This window comes from Bubalus kerabau, chromosome 7, assembly GCF_029407905.1.
Source record: "Bubalus kerabau isolate K-KA32 ecotype Philippines breed swamp buffalo chromosome 7, PCC_UOA_SB_1v2, whole genome shotgun sequence".
NCBI lineage: Eukaryota > Metazoa > Chordata > Mammalia > Artiodactyla > Bovidae > Bubalus > Bubalus kerabau.
Genome location: NC_073630.1, coordinates 102001522 through 102022587, shown reverse-complemented (window position 1 = coordinate 102022587; position 21066 = coordinate 102001522). Strand labels below are relative to the sequence as shown.

The 21066-nt window shown below is 40.4% G+C and overlaps 2 protein-coding genes across 8 annotated transcripts in view; one reads left to right on the top strand and one right to left on the bottom strand.

Moving 5' to 3' along the window:
* COPS4 (COP9 signalosome subunit 4) overlaps positions 1-15847 on the bottom strand; it is a 38851-nt gene extending 23004 nt beyond the window's left edge. For 2 of the 5 annotated variants that reach the window (XM_055588953.1, XM_055588956.1), the window contains exons 1-4: positions 15633-15847; positions 5660-5739; positions 2986-3137; positions 1865-1968 (exon numbers count right to left, since the gene is read on the bottom strand). In XM_055588953.1, the coding sequence (XP_055444928.1) occupies positions 1865-1968; positions 2986-3137; positions 5660-5739; positions 15633-15706 (410 nt within the window). In that variant the 5' untranslated portion in view covers positions 15707-15847. Of the gene's footprint in view, positions 1-1864; positions 1969-2985; positions 3138-5659; positions 5740-6668; positions 6815-9665; positions 9722-15169; positions 15380-15632 lie in introns of those variants that run through there. The other 3 variants (XM_055588955.1, XM_055588954.1, XM_055588951.1) reach the window with 3 other exon arrangements.
* A 63-nt stretch (positions 15848-15910) lies between these two features.
* The window catches only part of LIN54 (lin-54 DREAM MuvB core complex component), an 86039-nt gene continuing 80883 nt past the window's right edge, over positions 15911-21066 (top strand). For all 3 annotated transcript variants that reach the window (XM_055588947.1, XM_055588946.1, XM_055588942.1), the window contains exon 1: positions 15911-15998. In XM_055588947.1, coding sequence (XP_055444922.1) covers positions 15962-15998 — 37 coding nt within the window. In that variant the 5' untranslated portion in view covers positions 15911-15961. The remainder of the gene's footprint in view (positions 15999-21066) is intronic.

The window sequence follows — 21066 nt, the reverse complement described above, 5'->3', positions numbered from 1 at the left end:
AGGGAACTATCCAATCTAAAGTGCCAACAGCGCCAAGGCTGAGAAACTGCCAAGTATGAACTATCTGCGGGCCTATATGAAGCCTATCACGCCACTGGATTCCTTCCCCTCTTGTCTACTTCTGCAAGAATCCCCTCCATTACTCCCCAAGATCAGAGTTTTGCCTTCCACTGAATCATAAAAGAAAAAAACAATCTCTACCTAACGTCTACTATCATCTTCTACCCTACTTCTCTGCTCCCTTTTATGAACACTTCCCCGAGGACTTGCCCATGCTCACCATCTCCAATTCTTCTCTTCCCGTTCTCTTGTGAACAACTCCAGTCGGGCTTTTGCTCTCACCATTTCACCAAACCAGCTTCCGTCAAGGCCACCAATGATCTCCACATCACTCATTCTTATGGTTAACCTTCAACTCCTCATCTTACGTGACCATCAACACCACATTGATCACTTGCTCCTTCCTGATACACCTTCCTCGTTTGGCTCCGCAGATACCACACTCCACATTCTCCTGGTTTTCCTCTTACCTCAATGGACAATCCTCACCCGCTACATCTCCCTCCTGCCCTGACCTCTAATGTCAGAATACCCAGTACTCAGTCCCCTTCTCTACGTATATGCCCTGCCTCAGAGATCTCATCCAGTCTAATGGCTTTAAATTCCAGTTATATATCAATGGTTCCCACAGATGTCAACACATCTCTAGTCCAGACCTCTCTTCTAAACTCCAGACTAACAAATTCAACTCTCTACTAGGTATTTCTACTTGGTTATCACATGTCTAAAACAGAACTCTTGATCTTCCCTCAAAACCTATTCTTTACCATTCAGTAGATGGCCACTCTGTTTTTCCAGTTGTTCAAACCAAAACTCAGGACTTCTCTTGGCTCTTTTTCTTATATCCAAACTGTCAAGAAATCCTTAGCTTTACCTTAAAAACATATTCAAAGTCCAACATTTCTCACAATCTCTATCTCACCTGCAGTGGTGTGTAAGCCTCTCAGCTAATGTCCCTGCTTCTATCACTGCATGCCTACAGATTATTCTCAACCCAGTAGTTAGAATGACTCTTTAAAATATGTCAGGGACTTCCCTCAAGGTCCAGTGATTAAGAATCCACCCTCCAATGCAGGGGACGTGGGTTTGATCCCTGGTCAGGGAACTACGAATCCCATATGCTGTGGGGCAACTAAGCCTATGCAACCTAACTACTGAGCCCACATAGCACAACTAGAGAAGCCCAGACGGCACAACAAAGAGCCTGTGTGCCACAACTAAGACTTGACGCAGCCAAATAAATAAATGTTTTTTAAAAAAATGAAATATAACTCAGATCATGTCAGTCCTCTGTGCAAAATCCCTCAAAGGCTTTTCATAGTTTCACTTAGAAAAATGCCAAAGGCCTTATGATGACTGACAAGGCTCCACGTACTCGTCCCAGTCCTCTCTGATCTCACCCTCTGTCACTTTCCCCTTTGCTCACTCCACCCACAGTGGTCTCCTTGGTCTTCTTAAAACACTCTGAGCAAGCTCCCATCTTACGGCCTTTGCATAGCCATCCTCTCCAAGAGGATCTACTGATACTCTTCTCTCGGGGAACGCACAGCCACTCCGTTACCCGCTTCAAGTGTTTAGAAAGGTGCTATCAGGACCACCCTACCACTCTAATCACCCCGTTTAGTAACACATCCTGCCCCCTACTTTATCCCCTTTCTCCATAGCCCTTATCACCTTCTAACATGGTACAAAATTTATCTATTTATTCATTAAATTGTTCATTATCTGTTTCCTGTACTAAAATGGAAGAAAAAAGTAAGTGAACAGTTATACATATCCATCCAATATCCACTATTTACTATACTTTTGTCCTGTTTCCAAAGGAATTCCCACCAACACTTGGGCTGCATTTCTCCAATCTTCTTCTTTTTCATATATGGATGCAAGATGCTGTCTTATGGAAGCAACCTGAAATAGGAAGTATATGGGTTAAATTATTTCCATTGATATTAGTAACTAATTAAAATAAATAGAATGATAATCTATCATGACAATGCTCTTATTCAACACACTATGCAGGCAAGTAAATAGTAAAAGTTTACCTAGACTACCCAAATTTCTTTTGTGAACTTTGCAGTCATAAAATATCAAAACAGTGAACTAACACATTTCTGTAATGTGGATTATGGCAATAATTTAAACATTAAGTTTTGCTTTTGTGTCACTGCACATATAATGCTGGAGTTCTCCTATGTTCTCAGCCTAATTAACAATTTATTGATTTTTAAAAATAATCTAGGGCTTCCCTGGAAGTCTGGTGGTAAAGAATCTGCCTGCTAATGCAGGGGATATAGGTTTGATCCCTGGATCAGGAAGAATTCCACTTCCTGAGGAGCAACTAAGCCCATGAGCCACAACTACTGAGCCTGTGTGCCGAGAGCCTGCACTCTGCACCACGAGAAGCCACTGCAATGAGGAGTCCTTGCATTGCAACTAGAGAGCAGCCCCTGGTCACCACAACTACAGAAAAGCCTGCCCAGCAATGAAGACCCAGCACAGTCCTAAATAAACACATACATAATTTTCAAAAATAAAATAATCTAAAAAGTAATATTTGGTTCATAAAAGCAAATTATAGTATATAAGCAAATGTCAGCTGGACTTAAAGTATCATAATACTTATTTGATCTTATACTGTAAAATGCTGTTTGGCACACTATTTTGTAGAAATAAAACTGAATGATTATCTCCTTTAAAAATGTAATGGTATCTCTCAAAATAATTGCTGCTATCTCAGGTTTAAAAATCACCACTCTTAATAGCCAATATTTTATAATATTAACTGTAAGTGGGATATAACCTGTAAAACTTGTGAATCACTATACCATACACCTGAAACTTATAATCAACAATACTTTTTAAAAAAGAAAACATAATAAACAGGTTTCTAAAAATAAAACAAAAATCACTGCTCTAGGTATTTACCTGCTCCTCAAATGAAATGACTCTAGGCTGGATCTTCTCCAAGGTGAAATGATAGATTTCTTTGGCTGTGCTATCAGGCAGGTTAGGGAGATGGGTGCAGAAATCAGTCAGCAACTGGCGAGAGATCACGAGGCTGACATTCTCATTTACCACTTGTTAAAAAAAAAAAGTAAAGGATAAGAAAAACATGAATAATCTGTATATTTTCACTAAGCAATCAATTTTCACCTAAAGTTAATACTAAAATATATTAGTGTACCTTTCAAAGCATTACTTACAGATCTCCATACTCCTATGACCTTATATTACAGAACCAGTTTTTCTTATTCTGAATTATTTGATCACTTAACAACTGCACCAAAACATTAAAAATACCTAATGCCACCTGGGAAGCACTTTAAATACCACAACTTTTCTAAGAATCAGAAATGGCTGAGAAAAAGTTAACAGTTGAGAATTTTATGTTATTCCTTTCTCTTCTTTATATTTCTACAAAGTGAAGGCACAGAAATACCTATATTTTTATTTGCATTCTTATATCCCACCTAGCTACAGAAAAAAAAAGTTAAAGAAGAAACAGTGAAACAATTTTCATTCAGTTTAAATAAAGTGAGTAGAGATAGTTACTGCCACCTGTACTTTACCAATAAAAACAACAAATAAGAACTTAGGTTAGTACTAGGAAATTTCCTGGTTGTCCAGTGGTCAGGAAACCATGATTTCACAGGAGTGGGCATGGGTTTGATCCCTGTCAGTGAACTAAGATCCACATGCTGAACTAAGATCCTGTTTGCTGCATGGTGAGGCCAAAAAAGAAAAGAACAAAAAAATTTTAATAAATAGAGGCTTAATAAATATAAATAAAAAATAAAGTCATTTTCTACTATTAAAAAAAAAGAACTTAGGTCAGCACCAGATGTATGGATGGGTTTCCCTGGTGGCTCAGAGGTAAAGAATCTGCCTGCCAACGCAGGAGACGCAGGTTCGAGCCTTGGATCGGGAAGATCCCCTGGAGAAGGAAATGGCAACCCTCTCTAGTATTCTTGCCTGGAGAATCCTCTGGACAGAGGAGCTTGGAGGGTTACAGTTCACGGGGTTGCAAAGAGTTGGACAGAACTTAGTGACAAAACAACAAGATGTATAAACATATTTTATGCCATTGCTTGTAAACATTTATGCTGTATTATTATATATGATTAAGGATAAAAACTCTGGAGCCACACTGCTTACAAACCCTCCTGATTATATGCCCTCAGGCAAGAGACTTATTCCCCTGTGCTTCTCTTTCCTCTTTTGTGAAGTTAGGTTCACAGAAGAAGAAAGACCTGTGAAGAAGGTTGCTGTGAAACTTAAATGCAATTTACCTAAAGCGCTTTAAGCAATACATGGCACATACCACTCAACAAATGTCAATTATCACTTTAATTACATTTTTAAAAGATGCATTGTGTTTGTAAACCACTCCTTAGATAAATTAAGTTTAAATCAGTAGTTACTAGGGAAATAAATGATGGTTCAAAAACTATTCAGCTGATGCAAATGATTGTAACAGTAGACTGCTTTTGTTTTTGGTGGTTCACCAGATTCAAAGTTTATAAAAAGCACTGCTCTTTTACTACTAAGTGCAATGGTCTTTAAAAAGCTATGAGTTTTTCTGAAACCACTGCCAGTTTGTTTCACATTGCAGGCCGGAGTTATTTGAGGCAGTAACTGACAGGCTGTGTAACTAATCAGTTTACAGTGTATTAACTGGAATTGAATGATACCGGATGTGATGGAGAACAGTTTCATTACAAATGCCATTAGGCACCTATAACTGTTAGAAGTCTAGGCTCTGCCACCGACTAATGAAATGTCCTTGGGGAAATAAATCACTTAATCCTGAGACTCATTTTATAATATATTATATAGGGCTACTTACACCTATATTGTTAATCACAGGGTTACAAAACAGAGCCTGTGTGATGCTCGTGTGTGAAGCACATTGTAACTGTAAAGCACTATCAAGTATCATATTGTGATACTTGTATACAAGTATATACAAGTATAATATTGTGAACTCAGAATAAATTCCAGCCTGAATTCTGAGTAATTTTCAAAGTAACTGGGTATGCTTGAAGTGAGGGAGCAGGGAAGAATATCTTAAAAGAATGGAAATTTCTAGTTCCCATTCAAAAGAAATGTTCTTAACAACAGCTAATTCTTATCTAGCACTTATCATATGCTAGGTACTGTTTTAAGCACTTTATTATGGATATTAAGTCATTTAATTTTCCAACAATTCTACAGGGTAGTTATCATATCCCCATTTTATAGACAAGGAAAAGGAGGCATAGACAGGTTATATAATCTACCCAAGATCACACAGCTAATAGAACAGCAGACCAGGATTTGAATCCAGACTATTCTCTGTCATTTGCTATACTGCCTCTCATCAGTTATTATATTAATAACTATGCAAAACCATAAATGTAAACTTAACAACCTCTTCACAGTTCACTGAAAAACAAATATCAAGTGGCATGTAGTTTAAATTCTAAAATCAATCAAGCTCAATGCATATTTAATTTACTCGCAATGTAAATTATATTGACAATCTAAAACAAGTCTTGAGCAAGCTTTTAAGTCTTAACTTGGTAATATAAGGCAAACATGGAATTTTTCTTCCACTTACTTGATTCCACAAAAGCTTTTAAAGCTTCTAGTTGTTCTGCCCCAGATAACTGAATGGCTTTTTCCAGGATCTGACGATACCTAAAATAATACAGAAAAAAAAAAAAAAAGTGTGTTTAGAAATCACCTATATAGACTATGGGCTTCCCAGGTGGCTCATTAATAAAGAATCTGTCTGCCAATGCAAGAGATGCAGGACACAGGAGTTTGATTCCTGGCTCAGGAAGATCCCCTGGAGGAGGAAATGGCAATCCACTCCAACATTTTTGCCTAAATAATTCCATGGAGAGAGGAGCCTGGAGGGCTGCAGTCCATGGGGTTGCAAACTGAGCAAGAGCATATAATCTAATACTAACTTTGATGTTTATTTCTATTTACCCTGGTTGCTTTCATTGTGCTCTAGTTTGTGGCTTTCTTTATAGTAGTACACTACAGATTTTTTTTTAAGTTTTCAGTCCATCATAAGAAACATTAAATCTATAATTCAAAGTGCCACTTCTGGTTTTCTTTACAGTATACCACAATTTTTAAAGTTTCCATGTCCATCACAAAAAGACTAAATCTAAGTTACTGGATCTAAGATGCCACTTTTTCTTTAAAGTTTCAGTTCTGAATTTAAAACATCAATTTTCTTTCAAGTGCCTCAAAAGGTAAGCCATATATCCTTCACTAATGTACACACAAGGACTTTATTTGAGGTGACCCAGAACCTTTTCCTTATGAATATAGGATTACCAACAACAGGGTAATGCTGACTAGGCAATGAAGCCAAATACTAGAGATCAAGTGTCTTAGTGTGTACAAAACACACCCCACCAAGCCAAATGTACTGACTGAACGTCCTTCATGCTGTCAGGCAGTGCCCATTAGTTCTCTACTTGCATTAGCTTCTAACAACTATTCTAATATTCATGATTACAAAAATTCAAAGCAGCATTCTAAAAATGAGGGGGTAACACTAAAAACAAGACTGATAAGAATTATTAAGCGATAGCAAATTGCTTCCTAACCTGTCAGCTCCATCAGGACAAGGATTTTTTGTTTCGTTTACTCCTATGTGGAGGAGGGCATGGCAACTCACTCCAATATTCTTGCATGGAGAATCCCTGTGGACAGAGGAGCCTGGCGGGCTATAGTGCATGGGGTCGCAGAGAGTCAAACATGACTGAGCGACTAAATATAGCACATATATTGCATAGAACAGTACTTGGCACATTATAAGCACTCAAAGATACAACAGTATTAGGAACATTTTATTTCTTAAATTGAGTGGTTGATACATAGGTATTATACTATTCTTTAACCCCTTTGTCTCAATCATAATATTTATCAAAAGCGTTCATTAATGCATTTAAAAAACCTAATTGCAATTATTTAAAACATTATCCAGAATATAGTCAAGAAACAAAAACATACAAATAGGGCCCAAATTCTTTCAAATTTATGACTTGTATTTGTAAGGCACATCCTCAAGCTACAGTTCAGCACTCACTGATTCTCATCTGATATTCTCACAAGCTTGATTGTATGATTTCTCAAAACTGCAATGAATCAAACTGGCTTTGTAAGAAAGCAGGTGTACTGACAGAAAAGACAGCCAACTCCAAAAGAAGAGTCAAACTAGTCTAAGAAAGAAAGGAAATATAATCAAGCTTTAAAATAAAAATTGCTATTTTAAAAATTGCTAAATTTGAGAAATAAAATAGTCATCTAATAATTTATTCAGATGGAATCTCCTTTTCAGGAGTTCCTTGGTGCCCTGCTAGTTAGGATTCCAGGCTTTCACTGCCATGGTCCGGGTTCAATCCCTAGTCAAGGAACTGAGATCGCACACACAAAAAAATCTCATTCTCTCTCTCTGGATATATACACACACTCATATGCACATAGATTTTTTTTCCCTATCTACATTTATACATACACTTTATTGCCCTGGGCATGATTTTAGTTAATGCATTCATTAGTTTATGATTTCTTTTTTAGATTACCTTACTTTTCATATAAATTAAATCAAGACTATGGCTAAACCCTCTTATTCTTAAAGCCCAGTTATCTTGTACTAATAATAATATATTCAAAGATGACAATGTCTCACTTATAAAAATTTGCTAATAACTTAAGTTTTAATTTACAGTTTCACAACTTATCAATCAACTAATCTATATTGGGAACATCAAAAAATTTTTTTAAATTTAAAACAATGGAAAAGATGGAAAAATGACTGATGTGGAGTGGTACATGACAAGTACCAAATATTTTTCCATTAAAAAAAAAATACTATGGATGAAAAGAAATTTAGTTAGTTAAGGCAAACTTGTGTCTGTTCCATGCATTTATCATCAACAAATGTTTATCAAGCACCTATCACATATGTGAATTAAAGTTCAGTATATCAATTTCTGATTTCTTGGCACTTGAAGGGATTTGGAGGTCAATAAAACGCAGTCACTTCAGTTCAGTTCAGTTCAGTTCAGTCACTCAGTCACGTCTGACTCTTTGCAACCCCATGAACCGCAGCATGCCAGGCCTCCCAGTCCATCATCAACTCCCGGAGCCCACCCAAACCCATGTCCATTGAGTCGGTGATGCCATACAACCATTTCATCCTCTGTCGTCCCCTTCTCCTCCTGCCCTCAATCTTTCCCAAAACCTTGCTTCTATCACCAGTCCCATCCACAACTGGGTGTTGTTTTTGCTTTGGCTCCATCCCTTCATTCTTTCTGGAGTTATTTCTCCATTGAACTCTAATAGCATATTGGGCACCTACTGACCTGGGGAGTTCCCCTTTCAGTATCCTATCATTTTGCCTTTTCATACTGTTCATGGGGTTCTCAAGGCAAGAATACTGAAGTGGTTTGCCATTCCCTTCTTCAGTGGACCACATTCTGTCAGACCTCTACACCATGACCCCTCCGTCTTGGGTGGCTCCACACGGCATGGCTTAGTTTCATTGAATTAGACAAGGCTGTGGTCCGTGTGATCAGATTGGCTGCTACTGCTAAGTCACTTCAGTGGTGTCCGACTCTGTGTGACCCCATAGACAGCAGCCCACCAGGCTCCCCCGTCCCTGGGATTCTCCAGGCAAGAACACTGGAGTGGGTTGCCATCTGAAAAAAAAAGAATCACCAAAACTACATAACTAAGAAGTAATGTCACCAAAACTTAAAACTCAACTGAGTTCTTCCCAGTGGACTAGACACTCTTGAAGAACTGGTCAACTAGAAAGCAGGTCAGAAGAACTTATCCAGAATAAAGCACTGAAATGGAAATTACAGAAGACAGAAGAAAGGGCAGAGGGGTCACAGTAAGAAGGCCTGACAAGGGTTTCCCTGGGGTCCTAGAGAAAACAGAATGGGATAGAGGCAACATTTACAGAAAGCGAGCTGAAAAACCTCTAAGACAATGAAATAATTCAATCCTTTGATTCAAGAAACACAAGGAAGCCTAAACAGGATAATGCCATAGAGCATTTACAAAAATTGGCCCCAATTCTTTTACTCTCTGTATCTATGCACCTTTGCAATGTGACTTTTTGTAGGTCTTTGCATCAAGAGGTAGAGTTTATCTCCCCACCCTCTGATGTGGGATTGTTTTGACCAATAGAAGGCAGTGGAAGTAACAAGTTCCAAACACAGACATCAAGAGAATTTGTGTTTATCTTTATCTCCTGGAACCTGACTTTGCCACATGAATTAGTCCAGACCAACTCACTGGATGGGGCTTCGCTGGAGGTTCAGATAGTAAAGAATCTGCCTGCAATGCAAGAGACCTGGCTTTGATCCTTGGGTTGGGAAGATGCCCTGGAGAAGAGAATGGCTACCCACTTCAGTATGCTTGCCTGGAGAATTCCATGGACAGAGGGGCCTGGCGGGCTGCAGCCCATGAGGTTACATAGAGTTGGACCCAACTGAGCAACTTTCACTTGCACTTACACCTTTTGGATAATAAGGTAAGTAGCCTAGTCAGCACCACTGCCCCAGCCAACAAAGAGAAGCAGAGTTGCCTACCTGATCTGATGCACGTGGAGCCCCTGGGGAACCAAGACCATGTGGAGCACGGAAGAATCAACCAGCTGGGCCCAGTTCAAACTGCCAATCAACGCAACTGTGAGCTAATAAATGACTCTGTTTTAAGCCACAAAGTTCTGGGGTGGTTTATTTCACAGCAAAACTTAATTGACACAGATGAGCAAAATCAAATCCACACATTCATCATAGTGAAGTTGCAGAAAATTAAAGACAAAATCTTACAGCTAAGCACTAATATAATTTAGAAGAGAAATAATTTTCTAATGAAGTTGATCTGTAAGCGTTTTAAATATCTGAACTTAGTGGTAAGTAGGAAAGCATGTGAGAAGAAGATATCCCAGGCAAAAAAAAAAAAAAAAATCAATATCTGAAAAGGCGTCCAGTTTGCTGAAAATATAAAACCAAAAAGTAGGTGTGTTTCGAGTTAAGGGCATTGAGCCGAGCAGACAGACTGTATTCTGGCTTTGTCACTAGCCATGTGACCTTGGAGCAAACGATTTCACCTGCTTTCTCATATGTAATGTAAATAACATCTGGGGCTTCCCCAGTGACTCAGATGGTACAGAATCTGCCTGCAATGCGGGTGACCTGGGTTCAATTCTTTGGTTGGGAAGACCCTCCAGAGAAAGGGATGGCTACCCACTCTAGTATTCCTGCCTGGAAATTTCAAGGACAGAGGAGCCTGGCGGGCTACCGTCCATGGGCCACAAAAGAGTCAGATACGACTGAGCAACTACCACCACCATCACCAATGTAAATAATAGAATTTACTGTTTAAGATTAAAATGTAATTAAAGTTATGCTTGGCATATGGTAAACACTAGATTTTACAGAACGCCTCTCTTCAGATGAGAATCACTGAAATTTGTATGTGGGAATAACAGAGAACCAGAGAATTTACATTAGAAGGGGTCTTTGAGGCTATGTAACCTCTGTCGAGAAAGGACAGAAATGGTATGGACCTAACAGAAGCAGAAGATATTAAAAAGAGGTGGCAAGAATACACAGAAGAACTGTATAAAAAAGATCTTCATGACCCAGATAATCACGATGATATGATCACTCATCTAGAGCCAGACATCCTGGAATGTGAAGTCAAGTGGGCCTTAGAAAGCATCACTATGAACAAAGCTAGTGGAGGTGATGGAATTCCAGTTGAGCTATTCCAAATCCTGAAAGATGATGCTGTGAAAGTGCTGCACTCAATATGCCAGCAAATTTGGGAAACTCAGCAGTGGCCACAGGACTTGAAAAGGTCAGTTTTCATTCCAATCCCAAAGAAAGGCAATGCCAAAGAATGCTCAAAATACTGCACAATTGCACTCATCTCACACGCTAGTAAAGTAATGCTCAAAATTCTCCAAGCCAGGCTTCAGCAATACGTGAACCGTGAACTTCCTGATGTTCAAGCTGGTTTTAGAAAAGGCAAAGGAACCAGAGATCAAATTGCCAACATCCGCTGGATCATGGAAAAAGCAAGCGAGTTCCAGAAAAACATCTATTTCTGCTTTATTGACTATGCCAAAGCCTTTGACTGTGTGGATCACAATAAACTGTGGAAAATTCTGAAAGAGATGGGAATACCAGACCACCTGACCTGCCTCTTGAGAAATCTGTATGCAGGTCAGGAAGCAACAGTTAGAACCGGACATGGAACAACAGACTGATTCCAAATAGGAAAAGGAGTACATCAAGGCTGTATATTGTCACCCTGCTTGTTTAACTTATATACAGAGTACATCATGAGAAACGCTGGACTGGAAGAAACACAAGATGGAATCAAGATTGCCGGGAGAAATATCAATAACCTCAGATATGCAGATGACACCACCCTTATGGCAGAAAGTGAAGAGGAACTCAAAAGCCTCTTGATGAAAGTGAAAGAGGAGAGTGAAAAAGTTGGCTTAAAGCTCAACATTCAGAAAACGAAGATCATGGCATCCGGTCCCATCACTTCATGGGAAATAGATGGGGAAACAGTGGAAACAGTGTCAGACTTTACTTTTTTGGGCTCCAAAATCACTGCAGATGGTGACTGCAGCCATGAAATTAAAAGACACTTACTCCTTGGAAGGAAAGTTATGACCAACCAAGATAGCATATTGAAAAGCAGAGACATTACTTTGCCAAAAAAGGTCCGTCTAGTCAAGGCTATGGTCTTTCCAGTGGTCATGTATGGATGTGAGAGTTGGACTGTGAAGAAAGCTGAGTGCTGAAGAATTGATGCTTTTGAACTGTGGTGTTGGAGAAGACTCTTGAGAGTCCGTTGGACTGCAAGGAGATCCAACCAGTCCATTCTAAAGGAGATCAGCCCTGGGATTTCTTTGGAAGGAATGATGCTAAAGCTGAAACTCCAGTACTTTGGCCACCTCATGTGAAGAGTTGACTCATTGGAAAAGACTCTGATGCTGGGAGGGATTGGGGGCAGGAGGAGAAGGGGACGACAGAGGATGAGATGGCTGGATGGCATCACTGACTCGATAGAAGTGAGTCTGAGTGAACTCTGGGAGTTGGTGATGGACAGGGAGGCCTGGCATGCTGGGGTTCATGGGGTCGCAAAGAGTCGGACACGACTGAGCGACTGAACTGAACTGAACCCGCCTTTGGGGCATGTGTGTGTATAGTGTATGTAAGGTGTGTGTGTGTAATCTGAGCTCTGTGTGTGTGTAATCTGACATCGGGGGTGTGTGGGTGTGTGTGTGTGTGTGGGCAACTAAAAGAGCCCCCATTCTCTTCTTTCTCCAGGTTAACAGTTTTTTTTGTAAAATGAAATGTTTAGATTTCAAAGGCCTGATATCTTCCTCAGGGTATCCTCCATCCCACAGAACTGGGGGTGGGGTGGGCAGGGTCATATCTGTATAACATTGACTCAGCAAAGACCTTAAATCCATGACCTCAAACCTGCCCTCAGAGAAGTAACAATCTAGTTGGAAAAGCAGAGGAGTTAAAAGACAAAACAATGACGCGCTATCCTAGAGGTAAACACAGGATGCCACTGGGCAGAGGAAGAGCAAATAACCGAGTCCTCGATGTGATGATGGTTATTCCCAGAAGCTTTATGGAAGAAATAACATCTGAACTGAATTCTGAAGAATCACATAGGTTTTAGCCAAGTGAATAAGCTAGCACAACAAATGCCCTCTCTCAAGGATTTTCTCTTATGAAACTTGCATGAGATAATCAACACAATGCATATGTACAAAAGCAGCATATATAATTTACAAAATTGCTTCTCATATGGCCAATTTTTTATATCAATTTTAAACTGCTATATTATTTCACAGTTATGGCAAAGTATTTCTAATTGAAGTTTTGATAAGAAAAGCAGTGTAGTCTGCGGGTTAAAAATTAGCTTTTTAGAGTACAGAAACCTGGTTTCAAATATAAACTCTACACCTTTCCAGCTATTTACTGAGTCAAGCAATATTTATTGAATACCTACTCATAGATATTCTGTAAATTGCTGGTAATTCAGCAATATTTCAAAAAGGAATTTATTCCATTATTTCTTAATATGGACTCCTCTGTTGCATGCATGCATGCTAAGTCGCTTCAGTCGTGACCGACTCTGTGTGACCCCATGGACAGCAGCCCACCAGGTTCCTCTGCCCACGGAATTCTCCAGACAAGAATGCTGGAGTGGGTTGCCATTTCCTTCTCCGATTTAATCGCTAAGTCACGTCTAACTCTTTGGAACCCTAGGGACCATAGCCCACCAGGCCCCTCTGTCCATGGGATTTCCCAGGCCAGAATACTGGAGTGGGTTGCCATTTCCTTCTCCACCTTTGTTACTCCGCTCCTAATACAAACCCTAAAACCACTGGTATAAGAGTATTTCTCTCATAGAGCATGTAGCTGGCAGAACTGTTTTCTTGTGAAAATAAATATGACACATTCTTGCCCAGACAGGACCAGATATGTACCTACAGGCAAGGCCAAGACTTTCCTTAAGAAGCACTGGCTCTCAGTTATCAAGTACTTTATTCCATTTAATCTTCACAATAATCCGTGTACTAGACTCTTAAAATAATAGCATCCAATTACCTTCCCCTAACCAGGCCCCTCTGTCATGTAACCTGGCCACTCTTCCATAGAGGTAGATTGCATTTCCTCTAGCCTTGAATCCAGCCTGGTCTTGGGACTTACTCTGACCAGTGCTTGAGACCTGATATTGTGCGACTTCCAAGGGTAGCCTTAAGAGGCCTTGCCAGCTTCTTCTTTCACCCCCTTGAAACCTTCTTAAGGCCCTGAATGAGAGACAGTGTGCAGAAAGAGAGACCCAGCCAAGAGCTACATGTGTACGCAAGTCCATTTTAGCCCTACCAACCCCAGCTGAGCTGCCCGATGACTGCAGTTGCATGAGTAGGCCCAGACAAGACCAGCAAAACGACCTATTTGATCTAAAGCATATTGAGAAATTATACTTCTTTTACACCACTAAGTTTTTGATTTGTTACAGAGCAGTAAATAACTGACGCACCCAATAAGGCAGATACTGTTGTTTATCCGCAATTCAGAGCTGAGGAAGTAAATGCTTAGCTTAAGTTTCAGAATTCTACAAATACGTGAAAACTATACCTCTTCTGATAACTAACACACTTACCTTTTTTTTAACAAAACAAAAAGGAAAGCAAACATGGAAAAAATATATAAGTGAGTTTTACTTTCATCCAAATCTATCAAAATTACATGCTAAAAGAATTGAGCAGTGAGACATATTCAATTTATTTCCAACCCAGGGATTAAGTCAATATGTACTTACCATCTTCTTAATAATAATAAGGAGAACAATCCTGTGGCTCTTTCTAAGTGTCAGGTACTGTTCTAGGTGCATATACACACTCTATTTTGTCCTCAGACAGAATAATTATAATTATCCCATCTTCCTGAGAGGGAAATTGCCCCACAAAGTAGTTAAGCCCAAGAGCACTGCTAAATTTCCCACTGATATACTGGATTACATTTACTAGCCGACAAAATGCATTACAGCCTACATAAAACAAAGTCAATGTTTCAATGGCCAGGTTAAAACAGGTGTAGCCTGTTAATATGGATCGACCTGATCTTAGCTGTCAAATGTAAATAGGATCAATTTGAGAAGCACACTTGAAACAGAATGCATCTTAATTACCCCCCCCCAAAAAATAGTGCTGTGAAATCTACAAAGAGGAAACAGACATCTATCTATCTCCCTATCTATCTATCTAGATGTAATTAACACTGTTGAATAACTGGCTGCAGGGCAGGCACAAATCACAAATTTAAGTTGGAGTGGACTTAACCCTTCTACATAAATTCCGACAAAATTTCTAATCATCTGCTTAAAATTCTGCAAACATCACTACCCTAGACATCCTGACCCACGTTGTGGTGACATTCCTCCATGCCCTTCTTCAGAGTTGGTGGTGGGGAGAGAGAGTACCCAAAACACAACCCACAGAAGATGGTTCAAGTAGTTCTGGACGTCATGATAGCGGCCATACCTGCTCAGCTCCCTCAGCCTCAAGAAGCCATCTCCCCGGAAAACTCTAAACCAAGGTTCCAGTCAAAGAGAAAAAAACGGGCGGAGAAGAGGCAAACAGAGGCCAGAATTCGGTGTGAGAGGCCGGCCAGCGATTGGGAAGGGGCACCGGGGAAGGTTTAGAAGGCCATGGGAGCAGTCGTCCCACAGACCGCGCTTCTAGAATCTTTAGAGAACGGAAAGGATGCCATCAAGGGCTGAAAAAGTTGACAGCCACTCCAGATCTATGGTCCTGAGCGCTCCCTGCACAAGGTCCCCTTCCAGTTTTCTGCTGCTCCCAACATCTGCCTCCACGACCGTCCTCAGGCCCGCCCCCTTGATCTTCAGGCCCGCTCCCAGCTTCACATCCGAAAGCCGCCGTCAATCCAAGAAGAACAAGTCTCTGGCTTGCTTCTCCACCTCCCAGGCCCCCGGGAAATACTCACTTGCCCGCCAGATCTTTATGAGAGCCGCTCGAATTCATGAGCTGGGCCAAATCCTGTCGCACGGCTGCCGCCATCTTTCTCCCAGATCGGCGGAGGCTGCGGGGCCTCTCGCGGCCGAAAGAAACCGAGTGTAGTCCTCCAGAGTGTGGCTAGAGGGAACCCGAGATGCCACAGAGTAGCGCCTGTGTAGGCCAGACCGCCGAGTATGGGCGCCTGCGTTAGGTCCGCCCCCAAGGTTGATTGACGCGAAGCTCCACTCCTCAAATCCTAGGCCCGCCCGGGCTTCTCTTACAGGCTCCTGCTCACGCGCTCCCACTTCGGATTGGCGGATGAACTCCAAGGGACTGTGTCGTTTGTGCAACCCCAGTAAGTGCCCGATTCGCAAAACTTCGGGGTTTTCGTCAAGTTCCGTATCTCATGTCTGTAGTTTACCATCCCTTGTTCTTGAAGGCTGCACTTAAACTACCCATGGTAAAGAACGAGGTTTTTTTGTTTACAATTCACCACAGGCCGGTACTTTTGTAAAGTACAGTAAAAAATGTCCCCATTCCCTTCCTACTCTGCGTCTGTATATAGATTGATCATACATCTCAGTTTGTCCAGAACAGTGCCATTTTCCATCTGTCGTCCTGGAGTAATTGTTAATAACATGCCCTTTCACTCTGGAAACTGTTCCATTTGGATGACAAATTATATGATCGCCTTACCTTGATACGTAATTGTATTTATGTATTTATATAGGACTGCAAATTTCTACAGCCTTGCCTACAAAGGATGTTAAACTTTTGAATTTTTGCCGATTTATATGTGAAAAAGAACATGTTCCCCATTTGGGGAAGGGGAAAGAAAAGTCCAGAACAAGGAAATCCTTTGAGAAAGTAATGTGGCGATTTGTTGTCGTTATTGTTGTTGTTTCGTCGCTCAGTCGTGTCCAAATCTTTGCGACCCCATGGACTGCAGCAAGCCAGGCTTTCCTGTCCTTCACTATCGGTTCAGATGTCCCTCCATAGTTAAAAACTTAGTGAGATCTCCATGCCTGGCAACTGTGAGTCTGGATATTTAGTTTCCTTTTGCCTGGGACAAAGGAAAGGATGGTTTTGGAGAGTCAACCAGCAGTCTCCACTACCGTTTGTTCCTCTGATCATAATGAGTATCTGTGTATCCTTCTTACAGTAGGAGACTCAACCCTAAAGAAGAGAGTTCAAGTTCCCACTCAGTGTTTGTATCAGCTTAAAATCCAGGATGTCTGATAATGTACAACCCTCTCCAAAATTTTGGATGTAATTGTTCATGTTCCAGACATATATACACTATAGAACAAATTATCTGCCTCAGGCCCAAACATGTAATACAAAACAATAGAGGAACAAGGACAGAAGGAATAGGATAACTACAGTTCCAGAAAAGTAAGAGTGGGAAGCACAGTAGTTACTTGTCCACAGTAATGGTAGAATCCTGCCCAGGCATACACACTGAGGAAACCAGAAGGGAAAGAGACACGTGTACCCCAATGTTCATCGCAGCACTGTTTATAATAGCCAGGACATGGAAGCAACCTAGATGTCCATCAGCAGATGAATGGATAAGAAAGCTATGGTACATATACACAATGGAGTATTACTCAGCCATTAAAAAGAATACATTTGAATCAGTTCTAATGAGGTGGATGGAACTGGAGCCTATTATACAGAGTGAAGTAAGCCAGAAAGAAAAACACCAATACAGTATACTAACACATATATATGGAATTTAGAAAGATGGTAACAATAACCCTGTGTACGAGACAGCAAAAGAGACACTGATGTATAGAACAGTCTTATGGACTCTGTGAGAGAGGGAGAGGGTGGGAAGATTTGGGAGAATGGCATTGAAACATGTAAAATATCATGTATGAAACGAGTTGCCAGTCCAGGTTCGATGCACGATACTGGATGCTTGGGGCTGGTGCACTGGGACGACCCAGAGGGATGGAATGGGGAGGGAGGAGGGAGGAGGGTTCAGGATGGGGAACACATGTATACCTGTGGCGGATTCATTTTGATATTTGGCAAAACTAATACAATACTGTAAAGTTTAAAAATAAAAAAAAAAAAGAATCCTGCCCAGGAATTATGAACACCCACTACCGTTGTTATACCTGCATGATGGTTGGACACCATGGTTAGTACTGCATTTTGAGAGGATAATTGTATTGTTCATTGTATTTGGTGGACCCCAGCTTTGCCTTCTAAATACAAGTTAACTGGATGTTGGAGGGTATTCCCTCTCTAGGGACTTTAGGACTTGAACAGGTGAGAGCATTTGTAGACCAGGTTTTTCAGTGAGCTTTTTTTAAACATAATTTCATTGAATATTCAGTAAACTCTGCTTCCTTTACAGACAGTTTCAGGTGCCAATAAACATATTCAAAGTTGTTTTTGAAGTGAGGTGTTAATTGCTAAGTCATGTCCAGCTCTTTGCAATCCCATGGACTATAGCCCACAAGGCTCCTGTGTCCATGGTATTCTCTAGGCAAGAATACTGGAGTGGGTTGCCATTTCCTCCTCCAGGGAATTCTCCCAACTCAGGGATTGAACCCAGGTCTCTTGCATTGTAGGCAAATTCTTTACTGTCTGAGCCACCAGGGAAGCTCCTAAAGTTTTTTTAAAAAATAGTCATTAAATCTGCCCTATATCCTGACTTCCATATGCAACCCATTCTTAACATCTTAATGATGGCATCCTTGAAATCATCTGAAAGAATAAGCTTAAGTGAGAAGAGAACTCTATTAGTTTGATTTTTGCTTCAGTGTATCTTTCCTTTCTCTTGTTTTTTATTTATGTGTGTTTGCCAAAAAAATCACACTGAGCTCTGAGAAATCTCTAGGCCAAGTTTTCTCTCCTGTAATTTAGGGTTACATAAGCCATCAACTTTTTCAACTTAGTGAAGCTCCAGAATTTCCAGACATTCTGTTCTCTATCTACCCTGACTTCAAACTTTACGTGTAGTACCTTATGCGTGCGTGCTCAGTTACCCCTGACTCTTTGCGGCCCCATGGGCTGTAGCTCTCCAGGCTCCTCTGCCCGTGGAATTTTCCAAGCAAGAAATACTGGAGTGGGGTTTCATTTACTACTCTAGGGGATCTTCCTAATCCAGTGATTGAACTTGAATCTCTTGTGTCTCCTGCACTGGCAGGCAGATTCTTTCCCACTAGCGCCACCTGGGAAACTCTTGTAATACCTTGCTGAAAAATAAAAGCAGCAGGCACATACCTAAAGTGGCTCTTTTCAAGATATCTCCACTAGACCTACAGGCTAGGGAGGGAGGTTCTCTGCCTTTCTAGTTATTGTAGGCAGCAGTTTTACTAAAACTTTTTGATGTGACAAAGCCTCCCTTTCCAGACTATTACGCATGCTCAACTTCTAAGAGAATACTACATAGTTTTAGGTTTGGTTATAGCCGCGAGAAAAACAAACCTGGATGGCACTGAGAATTTTTCCCTCCCTTATTTCAGTTGCTTAACAAGAAACTAGCTGGGCACCTCTGAGTCATGGGAAGTGCACAAATCCTAGTTCTTTTAACTAGGTCAAACCTTGGGTCCCAGTCCCAACTTCACTGAGTCAAAATTGTCATATTGACAAAATCCCTCTAGTAATTATTGCACATTAAATTTGAGCAGCACTGCTTCAGCAGATGGCACCACTAGTAGGGCTCTTCTCATTAAACCCTTATTTAATAAGGCCATTTCCCTGGTCAGACATCTCCTGTTTTCACATAATCACCTCTTAATAGACGGTCTCTTACAGTTCCCCTACAGATATGCAAAGAAGGCCATCCTAGGGTCCTTTTCCTGGCACATCTTCCACTCTGCATCTTGTGTGCCCAGCTCAAATATGCCTTGCTGTAGAAGTAATAATAATAATTAAAAAAAAAAAGAATGGGGTGAGTGCATATGTTCTGCTATTTTCTGAGCACTGAAAGTGAAGCTGCTCAGTCGTGTCCGATTCTTTGTGACCCCGTGGACTGTAGCCTACCAGGCTTCTCTGTCCATGGGATTCTCCAGGCAAGAATACTGGAATGGGTTACTATTTCCTTCTCCAGGGGATCTTCCCGACCCAAAAATCAAACCCAGGTCTCCCGCATTGGAGGCAGATGCTTTTAACCTCTGAGCCACCAGAGAAGCTCTAAATCTGTTCCATATGTTCTTGGTGCTATTATCAATATTGTTCTAGAGTCATCTTGTGTTTCCCAGACTAGTCCCTGAATCAGCCATTTCTCCAAGAAGGCCTTGTTCCTTTTTTTTTTTTTTAATCTTTTAAAATTTTTATTTTTATTTTTTTAATACCAAAAACAATTTGTATTGGGGTATGGCGGACTAACAATGTTGTGATAGTTTCAGGTGAACAGCCTTTTATGTTTGAAAGTCAGTTTTCTTAGATATAATCAACCTTGGCTCACTTTTCTTTAGACTGTTAAGTGTGATACTCTATTTTCCTGGGGAATAAAGCATTGCTGAAAAATACCTCATGAGAGTCTAATTTTCTTTTCTTGTAAATGACCTCCTTTTTTTTTAACCTAGATGTCCCCCAATTTATCTTCCTCTCACATTAATTTTACTAGACTGGGTGTTGTTGTTGGTCATTCTGGGTCATTCTCAGGTACACAGTGCACTCTTTTAATACATAGTTTCAATTTCTTTTCAACATCATCGTCTTTCATTATAATTTCTTGTACTTGCTGTATTCCTTTGGTTTCTTTCTTCAGAAACTACTATATCTCTATGTTAAATCTGAAGAGCTACCTATCTTTAATACTAGTCACCTTTCTTCAAAATCTTTTTATTCTTCTTATTTTTAAAAATTTCCTCCTTTTCACTCTCTCTGTCTCTTAAGGCATTATTTGTTATTTTAATTTACTCCTGGTTTCCTCCTAGTCTAGTCTTCATTTCAAAAATTATATTTTTATTTCTAATTCTTTCCCGAGTTCCACCACTCATTCTGGGTGTTTCTAATTTTATGATGTTACCCCATCATGTCCTCTATTGTTTTCTTTTCAATTTCACTCATGAAAAAAGTGTATGAAGGCTTAAAAAATATATATCATCTTCTTTTCAGTTTGACTACTGATTACCTTCCCCAGCATGAGTATGGGCAAGCTCTGGGAGTTGGTAAAGGACAGGGAAGCCTGGTGTGTTGAAGTCCATGGGGTCGCAAAGAGTTGGACACGACTGAGCGACTAAACTGAAATGCCTTCCCTCTTCTGACATTCACTATCAAACACTTTTTCTTCAGTAATATATGAGAATATGTTTTCATATTTCCTTCCTTTTAGACACTTTAGTACCCCATTGCCTCTTTGTGGTGGTGGTGGTTTAGTTACTCAGTCATATCCTACTCTTATGACCCCATGGACTGTAGTCTGCCAGGCTCCTCTGTCCATGGGTTTCTCCAGGCAA